Here is a 15,014-nt window from a genome sequence, read left to right as displayed (position 1 = left end):
AAGCCACGATAGAGCGATTATACTGTCAGAGAAAATTGCTGCAAATGTTAACTTGAGAATGGCGTAATTGAGTGAGTGTGCTTTGAGAGAGTTCAAACATCATGAGTCATGACTCTCGTCATGATTAATTTGAGTTCTTTTGCTGTCTAGTTAACTACCGTGATCATACAACGTCTATGATGCATGTCTGCTTTCTTCTATAGTATATAAATCTTTGCATATTTCTGTGTATGCATGCGTGTGTGTCTGTGTCTCGCTCACTCGTTCACTTGCTTACCAAAAGCTGCATTTCTGTCAATGGCCCTTTTGGATAAAAGCTTGTCCAACTTTGGTGTTTTTATTCTTTAAAATGTTTTTTTCTGCTGTTCTTGTCATTCACAAATAATTTGTCTACCAACAGCCAACAGGAAAAAAGAAAGGGAACGACCAGAAATCTCGCTACCCTCCGATTTTGAGCATACGATACATGTTGGATTTGATGCTGTCACTGGGGAGTTCACAGTAAGTAATCACACACTTTATAGTGGATGGGGGCAGGGAAGGAATCATTCAAAATTAAATTGTGACAATTCAGTGTCTTAAAGTGAAAATTTAATTTGTAGGTGATAAATGACATTAACTTGCATAGAATTGCATTGGACTATGCCGTGTTTGTGCTCCACACGAGCCTCCTTCCACCTTACTTTATCTCACCCAATCAACATATTCTTCTATTCCTCGTGGACTTATCTAGCCTTAACTACTCCATGTGGTAAATAAAAGCAAAATACTGCGGATGCTGGAAATCTGAAATAAAAACAAGAAATGCTGGAAATACTCAGCAGGTCTGGCAGCATCTGTGGAAAGAGAAGCAGAGTTACCGTTCTGGGTCAGTGAAATATTGTTCTGAAGAAGGGTCACTGACCCGAAACGTTAACTCTGCTTCTCTTTCCACAGACGCTGCCAGACCTGCTGAGTATTTCCAGCATTTCTTGTTTTTACTCCATGTGGTAGCAAGTTTGTGTGTAGAAACAGAAAAAAAATCATCAAGCTAAAGGGTAGATGTAAATAATCTAAACTATGGCAGAGCAGGTTGTGTCTAGACTGCAGTTTGTGGGCATCAAGACTGTCCCGGGCGAATACATCTTCAGTAGGTGTCTCTGCCTCAAATCTCTCTGGCTAAGAGTCATTGAGCTGGAGTGCAAGTTGGAAACATTTCGTCACATAAGAGAGGGGGAGAAGTATCTGGACAATTTGCTCCAGACCTTGGTCACACCACGTAGAGAGGTGCTGGTTCAGAATGGGGTTCGTGTGACCGTTAACATACAAAGGGGAACTCACGTGTGATAATGAAAGAGGATCCGCAGAAACTGATCCCTTCCAACAGGTACAATGTATTTGCTACCTGTGAGGATAAAGATGATGACTTTCTGAAGGGCAGGCAGGATGTTGGCCATGGCACTTTGGAACAGGAGGCGGTCCAAAAGTGGGAGAGGGTTGGAGGGGTAGTGGAATGTAGTATTTCTAGAGGGTCAGTAATTGGGGGTGGGCGGATAGCATTCTTTGTAAGCAGGATCGAGAATTCCATGTGGTATGTTCTCTATTGGTGCTAGGGTGAGGCACACCTCAAACTGGCTTGAAGAGATATTGAGAGGGAGGGGGAAAATCCAGTTGTTGTGATCCATGTTGGGACCAGCAACATAGGGAAGAGTAGGCATGAAGTCCTGTTTGGAGAGTACCAGGAATGAGGAGCTAAATTATAGAACTGACCTCAAGGATTATAATTTCTGAATTATTACCCAAGCCATGTGCAAATTGCCACAGGAATATGCAGCTTAGGGAGGTGAGCACGAGGCTGAAGGATTTTGTGAGAGAAAGAGGGCTTTTGTAGTTCTTGTGTTCATAGCTACTTTTAACACTGGACACTTCCAGAATTAATATTTCTTTGCTAGAAACAGTGGAGGTCCAAAGAGACTTGGGTTTGGGGGGCGAGGTAGGAGGATCATTATTAAAATGTCATGAGCCAGTGCAGAAAATAATCAGAAAGGTTAATGAAATGTTGGCCTTTCTATCTAGAGGACCAGAATATAAGGGTTCAGGAGTCATCCTTCAGCGATACAAAGCCCTGGTTAGTGTGAGCAGTTCTGGGCAACACACCTAAGGAAGAATAATATTGACCTTGGAGAGACTGCAGCATTTGTTTACCAGAATGATACCTTGACTCCAAGGGTTAAATTACGAGGCGAGATTACACAAACTACGGTTGTATTCCCTGGAATTTAGAAGGTTAAGGGTGATTTGATAGAAGTTTTCAAGATATTAACGGGAACAGATAGGATAGATACAGCAAAACTATTTCCACTGGTTAGGGAGTCTAGGACTAGGGGGCATTGTCTAAAAATTAGAGCCAGATTTTTCAAGTGTGAAATTAGGAAGCCCTTCTACACACAATGGGGGAGATTTTATTAGAATTAGAACATTACAGCGCAGTACAGGCCCTTCGGCCCTCGATGTTGCGCCGACCTGTGAAACCATCTGACCTACACTATTCCATTTTCATCCATATGTCTATCCAATGACCACTTAAATGCCCTTAAAATTGGCGAGTCTACTACTGTTGCAGGCAGGGTGTTCCACGCCCCTACTACTCTCTGAGTAAAGAAACTACCTCTGACATCTGTCCTATATCTATCACCCCTCAACTTAAAGCTATGTCCCCTCGTGTTTGCCATCACCATCCGAGGAAAAAGACTCTCACTATCCACCCTATCTAACCCTCTGATTATCTTATATGTCTCTATTAAGTCACCTCTCCTCCTCCTTCTCTCCAACGAAAACAACCTCAAGTCCCTCAGCCTTTCCTCGTAAGACCTTCCCTCCATACCAGGCAACATCCTAGTAAATCTCCTCTGCACCCTTTCCATAGCTTCCACATCCTTCCTATTATGCGGTGACCAGAACTGCACTCAATACTCCAGGTGCGGTCTCACCAGAGTTTTGTACAGCTGCAGCATGACCTCGTGGCTCCGAAACTCGATCCCCCTACTAATAAAAGCTAACACACCATATACCTTCTTAACAGCCCTATTAACCTGGGTAGCAACCTTCAGGGATTTATGCACCTGGACACCAAGATCTCTCTGTTCATCTACACTACCAAGAATCTTCCCATTAGCCCAGTACTCTGCATTCCTGTTACTCCTTCCAAAGTGAATCACCTCGCACTTTTCCGCATTTAACTCCATTTGCCATCTCTCAGCCCAGCTCTGCAGCCTATCTATGTCCCTCTGTACCCTACAACATCCTTCGGCACTATCCACAACTCCACCGACCTTAGTGTCAAACGCAAATTTACTAACCCACCCTTCTGCACCCTCTTCCAGGTCATTTATAAAAATGACAAACAGCAGTGGTCCCAAAACAGATCCTTGCGGTACACCACTAGTAACTAAACTCCAGGATGAACATTTGCCATCAACCACCACCCTCTGTCTTCTTTCAGCTAGCCAATTTCTGATCCAAAGCTCTAAATCACCTTGAACCCCATACTTGCGTATTTTCTGCAATAGCCTACCATGGGGAACCTTATCAAACGCCGTACTGAAATCCATATACACCACATCCACTGCTTTACCCTCATCCACCTGTTTGGTCACCTTCTCGAAAAACTCAATAAGGTTTGTGAGGCACGACCTACCCATCACAAAACCGTGCTGACTATCGCTAATGAACTTATTCTTTTCAAGATGATTATAAATCCTGTCTCTTATAACCTTTTCCAACATTTTACCCACAACCGAAGTAAGGCTCACAGGTCTATAATTACCAGGGCTGTCTCTACTCCCCTTCTTGAACAAGGGGACAACATTTGCTATCCTCCAGTCTTCCGGCACTATTCCTGTCGACAGTGACGACATAAAGATCAAGGACAAAGGCTCTGCAATCTCCTCCCTAGCTTCCCAGAGAATCCTAGGATAAATCCCATCTGGCCCAGGGGACTTATCTATTTTCACACTTTCCAAAATTGATAACACCTCCTCCTTGTGAACCTCAATCCCATCTAGCCTAGTAGCCTGAATCTCAGTATTCTCCTCGACAACATTTTCTTTCTCTACTGTAAATACTGAAGCAAAATATTCATTTAACACTTCCCCTACCTCCTCTGATTCCACACACAACTTCCCACTACTATCCTTGATTGGCCCTAATCTAACTCTAGTCATTCTTTTATTCCTGATATACCTATAGAAAGCCTTAGGGTTTTCCTTGATCCTATCCGCCAATGACTTCTCGTGTCCTCTCCTTGCTCTTCTTAGCTCTCCCTTTAGATCCTTCCTGGCTAGCTTGCAACTCTCAAGCGCCCTAACTGAGCCTTCACGTCTCATCCTAACATAAGCCGCCTTCTTCCTCTTGACAAGTGCTTCAACTTCTTTAGTAAACCACGGCTCCCTCGCTCGACAACTTCCTCCCTGCCTCACAGGTACATACTTATCAAGGACACGCAGTAGCTGCTCCTTGAATAAGCTCCACATTTCGATTGTTCCCATCCCCTGCAGTTTCCTTCCCCATCCTACGCATCCTAAATCTTGCCTAATCGCATCATCATTTCCTTTCCCCCAGCTATAATTTTTGCCCTGCGGTATATGCCTGTACCTGTCCATCGCTAAGGTAAACCTAACCGAATTGTGATCACTATCACCAAAGTGCTCACCTACATCTAAATCTAACACCTGGCCGGGTTCATTACCCAGTACCAAATCCAATGTGGCATCGCCCCTGGTTGGCCTGTCTACATACTGTGTCAGAAAACCCTCCTGCACACACTGGACAAAAACTGACCCATCTAAAGTACTCGAACTATAGTATTTCCAGTCGATATTTGGAAAGTTAAAGTCCCCCATAACAACTACCCTGTTACTCTCGCCCCTATCGAGAATCATCTTTGCTATCCTTTCCTCGACATCTCTGGAACTATTTGGAGGTCTATAAAAGACTCCCAACAGGGTGACCTCACCTCTCCTGTTTCTAACCTCGGCCCATACTACCTCAGTAGACGTGTCCTCACACGTCCTTTCTGTCGCTGTAATACTCTCCTTGATTAACAATGCCACACCCCCCCCCCTCTTTTACCATCTTCTCTGTTCTTACTGAAACAGCTAAATCCCGGAACCTGCAACATCCATTCCTGCCCCTGCTCTACCCATGTCTCCGAAATGGCCACTACATCGAGATCCCAGGTACCAACCCATGCTGCAAGCTCACCCACCTTATTCCGGATGCTCCTGGCGTTGAAGTAGACACACTTTAAACCAGGTTCTTGCTTGCCAGTGCCCTTTTGCGTCCTTGTAACCTTATCCCTGACCTCACTACTCTCAACATCCTGTACACTGGCACTACATTTTAGGTTCCCATTCCCCTGCTGAATTAGTTTAAACCCCCCCCGAAGAGCACTAGCAAATCTCCCCCCCAGGATATTGGTACTCCTCTGGCTCAGGTGAAGACCATCCTGTTTGTAGAGGTCCCACCTACCCCAGAAAGAGCCCCAATTATCCAGGAAACCAAAACCCTCCCTCCTGCACCATCCCTGCAGCCACGTGTTCAACTCCTCTCTCTCCCTATTCCTCGCTTCGCTATCACTTGGCACGGGCAACAACCCAGAGATAACAACTCTGGTTGTTCTCGCTCTAAGCTTCCACCCTAGCTCCCTGAATTTCTGTCTTAAATCCCCATCTCTCTTCCTACCTATGTCGTTGGTGCCTATGTGGACCACGACTTGGGGCTGCTCCCCCTCCCCCTTAAGGATCCCAAAAACACGATCCAAGACATCACGAACCCTGGCACCTGGGAGGCAACATATCAACCGTGAGTCTCTCTCGTTCCCACAGAACCTCCTATCTGTTCCCCTAACTATGGAGTCCCCAATGATTAATGCTCTGCTCCTCTTCCCCCTTCCCTTCTGAGCAACAGGGACAGACTCTGTGCCAGATACCTGTACCCCATTGCTTATCCCTGGTAAGTCGTCCCCCGCAACAGTATCCAAAACGGTACACCTGTTGTTGAGGGAAACGGCCACAGGGGATCCCTGCACTGCCTGCTGGTTCCCTCTCCTTCCCCTGACGGTAACCCATCTACCTACTTCTTTTACCTGAGGTGTGACTACCTCCCCATAACTCCTCTCAATAACCCCCTCCGCCTCCCGAATGATCCGAAGTTCATCCAGCTCCAGTTCCAGTTCCCTAACGCGGTTCTCACGGTTATATAGGCGACAGGGGACTTGGACATCTGCTGAAGCACCATGTCGACTCCTCTGGGCAAGACCCGCCACATTACGTGCCAATTAGGCACTTAAGTGGACAGCGGCAGCCCTTCCCTGGTATTAAGGACCCCGGCGATGGAAGTCCTGCCTGCTGAGAGATGCCAGCCAATCAGAGGCCGGTAGCTCTTCACTGAGCAGTGCTACCGCAAAGGCAGTGGCTGCTGCCAGTAATGGACCCATTGGAGGCGAGGGATCCGGGCTACAGGTGAGTCAGGGCGGGAGCGATTTCATGGGGTGGGGGTCATAGGGTTATGGAGGGGATTGGCAGCAAGGACAGGGGGAAAGTTCTCAGCGGGCCCCCCGCCCAATGCCGGGTCCCTCAATCAGGCAATAAGTGCCTTTTGACAAGGAGTGCCCCCGTCCAGAGCCCGCAAGCAACCTGCACGGGTTTACTTGGTTTGCTCCCCGTTTGGCGACAGGCCCACTTAAGGGTCTGAAGTGGTGGCGGGGCGGGAAGGCCGTCCATGGGCTTCCTGCCACATACTTAATTGTGGTATAGGCTGTCAGGTGGCAGGGTCCCCCTCCCCCGACCATCATCCCACCCAATTAAATGTTCTCCCTGCCTCCAAACTCGTCGTTTGTGGGGGGGGAGCATAAAATTCCTCCCAAAGAGTGGTAGAAGTTTGCAACTCTCTTCCACAAACAGTAATTGATGCTAGATCAATTGTTAAATTTCAAACTGAGATTGATAATATCTTAGTTTAACAAAGATATTAAAGAATATGGGGAAAAGGCAGTTATATAGTTATGCTGCAGAACAGCCGAAGAAGGGTCACTGACCCGAAACGTTAACTCTGCTTCTCTTTCCACAGATGCTGCCAGACCTGCTGAGTGAATCCAGCATTTCTTGTTTTTGTTTGAACCATGATCTCACTGTCTGGCAGAACAGGCTTGGGGGGCTAAACGGCCTACTCCTGGTCCTATAATTTTAAAGACCCCTATCAGGTCACTCCTCAGTCTCCTCTTTTGGAGAGAAAACAGCCCTAACCTGTTCAATCTTTCCTGACAGTGATAACCTCTCAGTTCTGGTATTACTCTTGTCAACCTGTGATATCATCCTTGTAGAATCTTTCCCTGTGCGTATTTTGCTTTTATAAAATAATACAGCTTAAGATGGCACAAGTTCGAAGTGGTGAAAGGAAATTTAGAGTAGCTGTCATTCTTCAGATAATGAGTCATCAGTGCTTGGAATTGCCTTCCAGGTTGAGAATCGGAGGCAAAAACTAGAACTGTTGAGGAGTTGGATTGTCTGATGGGGAAACTTCAACTTTTAAGCATGAAGGACCCGAATGGCCTTCCTTTTCTGTAACTATCCTGTGATCCTCTGATCTCGCAAGTCGGCTGGTTCAGTGAGTGAATCTAGTAAGCCATTGAATCACAACAGGCTCAATCTCTGGTCCGTGCTGAGCTTGCACCCCTCTCTATCAATAGGGGATCTTTTACTGATGTCCATGCTCTTGAATTGGGGAGACAAAATTGGGCAGGATTCCTGTTCCTCATCATTGCATTCCAGTGGAATCCTGCTAGAAGTGAATGTGCAGAGTTTAGAGGGTAAGGGTAGTATTGAGCTCAGCTGTGTACTTGAAGGGTTTAAAAAAATGTATGACTTTGCTACTGCTGTAAATTGCTCCATATAATTGTGATGGTTTTTAGGATTACATTTATCTTTTCTCTCTCCCTCCCCCATCCTAGGGCATGCCAGAGCAATGGGCTCGGTTACTACAGACGTCAAATATCACAAAATTGGAGCAGAAAAAGAATCCACAAGCGGTGCTGGATGTTTTGAAATTCTATGATTCAAAAGAAACATCTAACAGTCAAAAATACATGAGCTTCACAGGTAAGAGGAGATCTCGTCTTCTCCAATCCAGTTTTCCTATCGTGCCCCCTTCCTTGTCCTCCTTTTTCTTCTCTTCACCTAGCAAATCAAAGTAGTCTGGGTGAAACCATATCTAAAACTGCTGCTCATTGTCTTTGATTGGCATTCTTTATTTCTTCCTTCCTTCTCACCCGCTCTTTCTCTCTATAACTTCCTCCAGCTCGACAACTCTCCATGATCTCTGCACTCTGCAATTCTGGCCTCTTGCACATCCCAAGATTTACTTCACTGCACCATTGGCGGCTGTGCCTTCACCAGCCTGGACCCTCCTAAAGTGTCTCCATCTGTCTATTTCTCTCTCCTTTTAATTCGCTCCTTAAAGTCTACCTCATTGCCCATGCTTTTGGTCAACTGTCCTAATATCTCTATGTGGCTTAGTGTCAAATTTTGTCTGATAACCCTCCTGTGAAGCGCCTTGACATATTTTACTGTGTTAAAGAAGCTATATGAATGCAAAGTGTTGTCAGAGCACTTCTTCATTTTTAATCATTACAATAATTTAATCATTATTTCCCATTTCTTGTAGCTTCAACCAGTGGAACAGCATCTATTTCGCTGCAATCCATGTGGTGAAGGTGCTCCCAAGTTGTTGCTAGATAGGAAATTCCAGGTTTGGATGAGTTGTGGGAAATTGGAGCACACAACAGCCTGAGTGATTAAACCCCAGAACGTGTGGAGATTTTTTTTCTTTAAGATGTTCTGAATATTTTTTCCAGTAGTACACCTGTAACACAAATTTATGCTTTTATTTTCTGCAGATAAAACAACAGATGTATATGCTTCCTCAAATGCACTGGTGAGTTTCTTTATTCACATCGCTGCATTGTCACAATTTGTATTTTTTTATTGAAAGCTAAGAATTCTGTGTGTTTTTAAAAGACTGAGAAAAAGGATTTTCTGTGAACATTGAGTGCTGAAACTTGGTGTTTGAACTGAGTGGGTCAGACTACAAGACACCTGTTCTAAACAACAGCAAGGGAAATGACAGGTCACACGACTTGATCGCTAGAGTTTCAGTTTCACTTCTGCATTGTAAAAGACTAGTGAACTGGACAGGCTGGAGGCAGAACAAATTGGCTGGGACCTGTTTTTTTGCAGACCAGAGAAAAAGACCTCTTCCTGAAAAAGAAGGCTTTCCTCTCTTGTAAAAAGAAATTCTACATTTGAGGTGGTGGCTGTGGTCTGCCTGGAGAGAGAAAAGACCCCTGGAGAGGAAAAGACTCAGGAAAACAGGAGTTGCTGCTGCCTGTGGACTTTGCTTTTTTCTTTAAAAAATTGAATATATGTACATGAGCAAAATACCTGAGTCAAGTAATGTACAAATAAAATACCTTAAGCAGTCCTCCCTAGTTAAGTTGTTACATTCCATTGCAGACAGCAGTTGGTTGTAAAAAATGTGTGCACCAAAATGCATGGGAATTTTCCTAGAATTTGATGTTGCTGCATGACAAAGTTACTCTGGAAGGGGAACATAGGAACTGCTAGATAAGAAAAGACTAAGATGCATTGAGCTCACCTTCTGGTCATCCTGATAGCCGATGATACCTTAATAATGGACTTGTTGACTAATCATAGCAATCGATCTCTATCAATTAGTCTACAGCAGACTGAGACATGAGGCGAGGAAAATCACAGTGGCGGAGAGCTTTGGGAACTATAAGTCCAAAGACACCCGATATTCCTCAGAACATGTGGAAATTATTTTTTTTTAAGCTGTTCTGAATATTTATTTCTAATAGTACACCTGTATCTTATGATGTGTCATGTCTCAAATTACTCATGTACTATTTTCCAAAACATATCTTGAAATAACTTTGCATGGTCCACATTATCCAGTGTCTCTTTAGAACCGTAGTAATCATATTCTCTCAACCTTCTCCTTTGCAATGACAGCTTGCCCAATTTACTAATTGCTCCTCCTATTCCAACCCCTCCATCCTCTCAGTCATTCTGGTTTTTCTCTTCTCTATCCTCTCAATTGCTGCATTATCATTTTTGAACAAATTGATAATTGAAGATGACTGATGGGTCTTTTAACAGCCCTAAATATTTGTAGTGAGGGTCCCCATGGAGTAAACCTGGGAATTACTGTGACACCTTATTAAATAGAGAAAAGGCGCTGGAGGACATAGAATCATGTACAGGAGGAGGCCATTCAGCTCATTGTGCCTGTGACAACTCTTTTGAAAGAGCTATCCAATTAGCCCCTTTCTCCTGTTTTTGTTTCCCTATAGCCCTGCAATTTTCTCCCCTTCAAGAATTTATCCAATTGCCTTTTAAATGTTAGCACTGAATCCATTTCCTACATCCTTTCAGGTAATTCATTCCAGATCATCATAACATGCTGCATAAAAACATTCTCCTCATCTTCCTGATGGCTTTTTTGCTAATTACTTTATAACTGTATCCTCTAGTTACCAATCCTCTTGCCAGTGGAAACAGTTTCTCCTTTACTTTCAAAACGCTTTATGATTTTGAACGTCACTATCAAATCTCCCCTTAACCTTTTCTGCTGTAAGGAGAGCGATCTGAGTTTCTCTCGTCTTTCCACATAACTGAAGTCCCTCATGCTTGTTAACATTCTAGTGAAATGAACCATGTTGGTAAAAGCAAATTGCATTATTTGATTAACCAGATTTTTATCCACCGTGTTCTCTACAGAGCACAAAGAACGTGTCAGAGTCCCCAGCTGTGCCTCCGGTGTCAGAGGATGATGATGAAGACGAAAGTGTTCCACCGCCTGCAATTGCACCACGACCAGAGCACACCAAATCGGTCAGTGGAGTCCCCTACAGATTACAGTACAAGAAATAGGAGCAGGAGTAGGCCATTCAGTAGCATCCCAGCTGTAACATTTACATCAATTCCACTTTTCTGCCCTATCCCCATATCTGATTCCCTTAGTGCCCAAACATCTATTGATCTCTGTCTTTAATATACTGAATGACTAAGCATCCCCAGCCCTCTGGGGTCGAGAATTCTAGAGATTCACAACCCTCCTCATCTCAGTCCTAAATTGCCTACACCTTAACCTGAGACTATGATCCCTAGTTCTACACTCTTCAGCCAGGGGGAACAGCCTCTCAGTATCCAGCCTGCCAAGAATTTTTATATGTTTCAATGAGATCACCTCTCATTCTTCTCAAATTCAGAGAATATACTACATTCTACTTAATCTCTCCCCATAGGACAGCCGTTACATCCCAGATATTAATTCAGTTAGGGTTAACTTAACCCAAATACTTAGAGGCAAATAGTGGGGCCTGTTATCATTCATAGTCATACATGTATATTAAAATAAGGATATAGAAATGTTGGAGAGCATGCAATAAAAATATTTACAAGAATGATGCCAGAACTACAAGGTTACACAGAACAGTACAGCACAGTACAGGCCCTTCGGCCCACGATGTTGTGCCGAACCTTTAACCTACTCTAGGATCAAACTACCTACATACCCTTCATACTACTATCATCCATGTACCTATCCAAGAGTCGCTTAATGTATCTGCTTCTACTACCACCGCTGGCAGTGCATTCCATGCACCCACCACTCTCTGTGTAAAGAACATACCTCTGACGTCTCCCCGAAACCTTCCTCCAAACACCTTAAAATTATGCCCCCTGGTGATAGCCCTTTCCACCCTGGGAAAAAGTCTCTGGCTATCCACTCTATCTATGCCTCTCATCATCTTGTACCCCTCTATCAAGTCACCTCTCATCCTTCTTCGCTCCAATGAGAAAAGCCCTAGCTCCCTCAACATTTCTTCGTAAGACATGCCCTCCAGTCCAGGCAGCATCCTGGTAAATCTCCTCTGCACCCTCTCTAAAGCTTCCACATCCTTCCTATAATGAGGTGACCAGAACTGAACACAATATTCCAAGTGTGGTCTAACCAGGGCTTTATAGAGCTGCAGCATAACCTCGCGGCTCTTAAACTCAATCCCCCTGTTAATGAAAGCCAACACACCATACGCTTTCTTAACAACCCTATCAACTTGGGTGGCAACTTTGAGCGATCTATGGACATGGACCCCAAGATCCCTCTGTTCCTCCACACTACCAAGAATCCTGTCTTTAAGCCTGTATTCTGCATTCAAATTCGACCTTCCAAAATGAATCACTTCACACTTTTCCAGGTTGAACTCCATCTGCCACTTCTGGAACTAGAACTATCAATAAAGACCGATCAGATTGGGATTCTTTTCTCTAGAAGAGAAAAGGCTGAGGGGTGACCTAATAGAGGTCTTAAAGTTTTGAGGGAGTTTGATGGGGTCGGCGTAAAGAAAAAGTGTCCACTTGGATCCCAAATTAGGGGTTATTAGTATAAGGTGGTGACTAATAAATCCAATAAGGAATTAAGAAAAAAAACTTCTTTACCCAGAAAGTGGTGAGAATATGGAATTCTTTACCACAAGGAGTAGTTGGAGTGAATCGCAAAGATGCATTTAGAGGGAGCACATGAGGGAGGAGTAGAAGGATGCTGATGGGATTAGATGAAGAGGGTGGGAGGAAGCTCACACAGACCAGTTGGATCGAACTGCCTGCTTCTGTAAATTCTGTTTACGTGTTTGCCCTGCCATTTCTAGTATTTCACATGGTTATTCTTGATGAATCAAAGTTCTGATGGGTCGCCCCTTGACCCAAGCTGACCGTACATCTCCCACAGTTTTGTAGAAATCTTCCTTTCTTTTGCCCCAAACCTGTGGAATGAAGCTTTGGAGCTATGGACCGGCCGAGTATTCAATCATGCACTGTTATTCCCAAATAGGTGTGGCAGATATTTTGGCAACAGATTGAGGGTGGCTTGCACTTTTGGGCTTGTGCTGCCAGTAAATGCCAAAGACTTGCCAGATTTTATACCCCTAATTGAGTAACTGTTTCAGAATCTGTACCAGCAATATTCAGGTGCTGAGCGGATCTTATTGTTTAATAGCACAAAATGGGTGGAAAAGGTGGGTTTTCCTCATTCATCCCTGGGGGCGTCTCCTTTGTGTCTTTGAATTTTTTCCCCTTCCTCTCCATTGACACTCAAGAGCACGCTGTTCCATAAGTGGTACTAGCTTCTGACACCTTGCTGGGATAGTCGTTTTCCACATGCCCCTGGACTGCAAGTGTCATCAGACTGTTCAATCACTGTAGGGAGGAAGGTGGCATGAAGGCTGACGTGATCCACAAGTGTACTTTTCCAGTCAGGGTACTGGGTAGTGAAGAGCAAGAATCACCCTGGCTAATACCACACCTCCCCACCTCCTCCCACCCCCGCATTTGCAGCAGGTGTCTGACTGACACCTTTAGCTGTAAGCAGCTAACTCAACGCAGATGGAATTTGGGATCTTAACTGGTGTTATGACTCAGAACCCTAATAGGTTGTTACGTTAACAATTGAGAAGTTTCTCCTTTGTCTATTAGAGTCAATTACGGCACAGAAGGAGGCCATTTGGCCCATCGAGTCGATGCCGGCACTCCATGAGTACCGTTAAGCAGTGCAGCAGTTTCTTAAGATTCATTTCTCCCGCAAATGTTTTATTACGGCTCTTAAGAACCTCTTTATTTGGCAACTGGAAAACACAATTATAAAAGCTAAACCTCATGGCTGTCTAGGAAAGTGGTGTGCTTGTTCCGCAGACTAGATTCACCCACCTAACAAGGTAAATAGGAAGACTTGTGTGCACGCAGGTGAAAATCAGGAATATTCCACTAGACTAACATGTAGAAATGATAAAATTTACAGAAAATGCAGCCCTTGCATGCTAATGCATTAACACAGCATAATCTCAGTGCTGGCAGCATTCATCGAGACTGTATATCGCCATGTCAGATATGTTGTAGTACAACATAATTGCTGTGTCTGAGTTATGCTTGAAGAATAGCCTTCACATAGCACTGCCACAAAGGGATAGATTGTAATGAGCCATGATATTAAATGGTTGCCATGCTGTCAAGTATCTCCTTTTGATCTATAATATTAAAAAAATTTTGTGCAGTTAATTAAATTGGCTTTTACCAAAGTGATCATGGTGCAATTTTACACATATAAGCAAATATTCCTGCACAAGTAAAGCTTAAACTGTGCAATCCAATTTGATTATCACAGTGCACTACAAGGCAAAGTGAATTAGAAATGATATGCACTTTAATTGAAAAAATTAATACATGTGATTTTGTTTTTAAATATAGTACCACATCCCAAGGCTTAGAGTATTTGGCTCAAGAGTGGGCTAATGAAGAGCTCTAATCCAGTTAATTTAATAATCTGTCGAAATTAAATCATCATAATTCTCCTGCTCATTTTCCCTCATTCCGCCCACAAAAAGCCCTTTAGTAACCAAAGTAGCTAGGCTCTTGCTAGACAGCTCTGATCCCTATCTAGTGACTCTTTAAAAAAAAAAAAGAACAAAGAAAATTACAGCACAGGAACAGGCCCTTCGGCCCTCCAAGCCTACGCCGATCCAGATCCTCTATCTAAACCTGTCGCCTATTTTCTAAGGGTCTGTATCTCTTTACTTCCTGCCCATTCATGTATCTGTCTAGATACATCTTAAAAGACGCTATCGTGCCCGCGTCTACCACCTCCACTGGCAACGCGTTCCAGGCACCCACCACCCTCTGTGTAAAGAACTTTCCACGCATATCCCCCCTAAACTTTTCCCCTTTCACTTTGAACTCGTGTCCCCTAGTAATTGAATCCCCCACTCTGGGGAAAAAGCTTCTTGCTATCCACCCTGTCTATACCTCTCATGATTTTGTACACCTCAATCAGGTCCCCCCTCAACCTCCGTCTTTCTAATGAAAATAATCCTAATCTACTCAACCTCTCTTCATAGCTAGCGCCCTCCA

The 15,014-nt window shown here is 44.1% G+C and overlaps 1 protein-coding gene across 8 annotated transcripts in view; it reads left to right on the top strand.

The window, feature by feature from the left end:
- pak1 (p21 protein (Cdc42/Rac)-activated kinase 1) overlaps positions 1 to 15,014 on the top strand; it is a 205,058-nt gene that overhangs the window by 154,979 nt on the left and 35,065 nt on the right. For all 8 annotated transcript variants that reach the window (XM_068033116.1, XM_068033117.1, XM_068033119.1 and 5 more), the window contains 4 exons: positions 401 to 501; positions 7,988 to 8,135; positions 8,933 to 8,970; positions 10,836 to 10,949. In XM_068033116.1, coding sequence (XP_067889217.1) covers positions 401 to 501; positions 7,988 to 8,135; positions 8,933 to 8,970; positions 10,836 to 10,949 — 401 coding nt within the window. The remainder of the gene's footprint in view (positions 1 to 400; positions 502 to 7,987; positions 8,136 to 8,932; positions 8,971 to 10,835; positions 10,950 to 15,014) is intronic.

Source organism: Heterodontus francisci, chromosome 6 (assembly GCF_036365525.1).
Source record: "Heterodontus francisci isolate sHetFra1 chromosome 6, sHetFra1.hap1, whole genome shotgun sequence".
Lineage (NCBI taxonomy): Eukaryota > Metazoa > Chordata > Chondrichthyes > Heterodontiformes > Heterodontidae > Heterodontus > Heterodontus francisci.
This window is presented reverse-complemented; position numbering and strand designations above follow the sequence as displayed.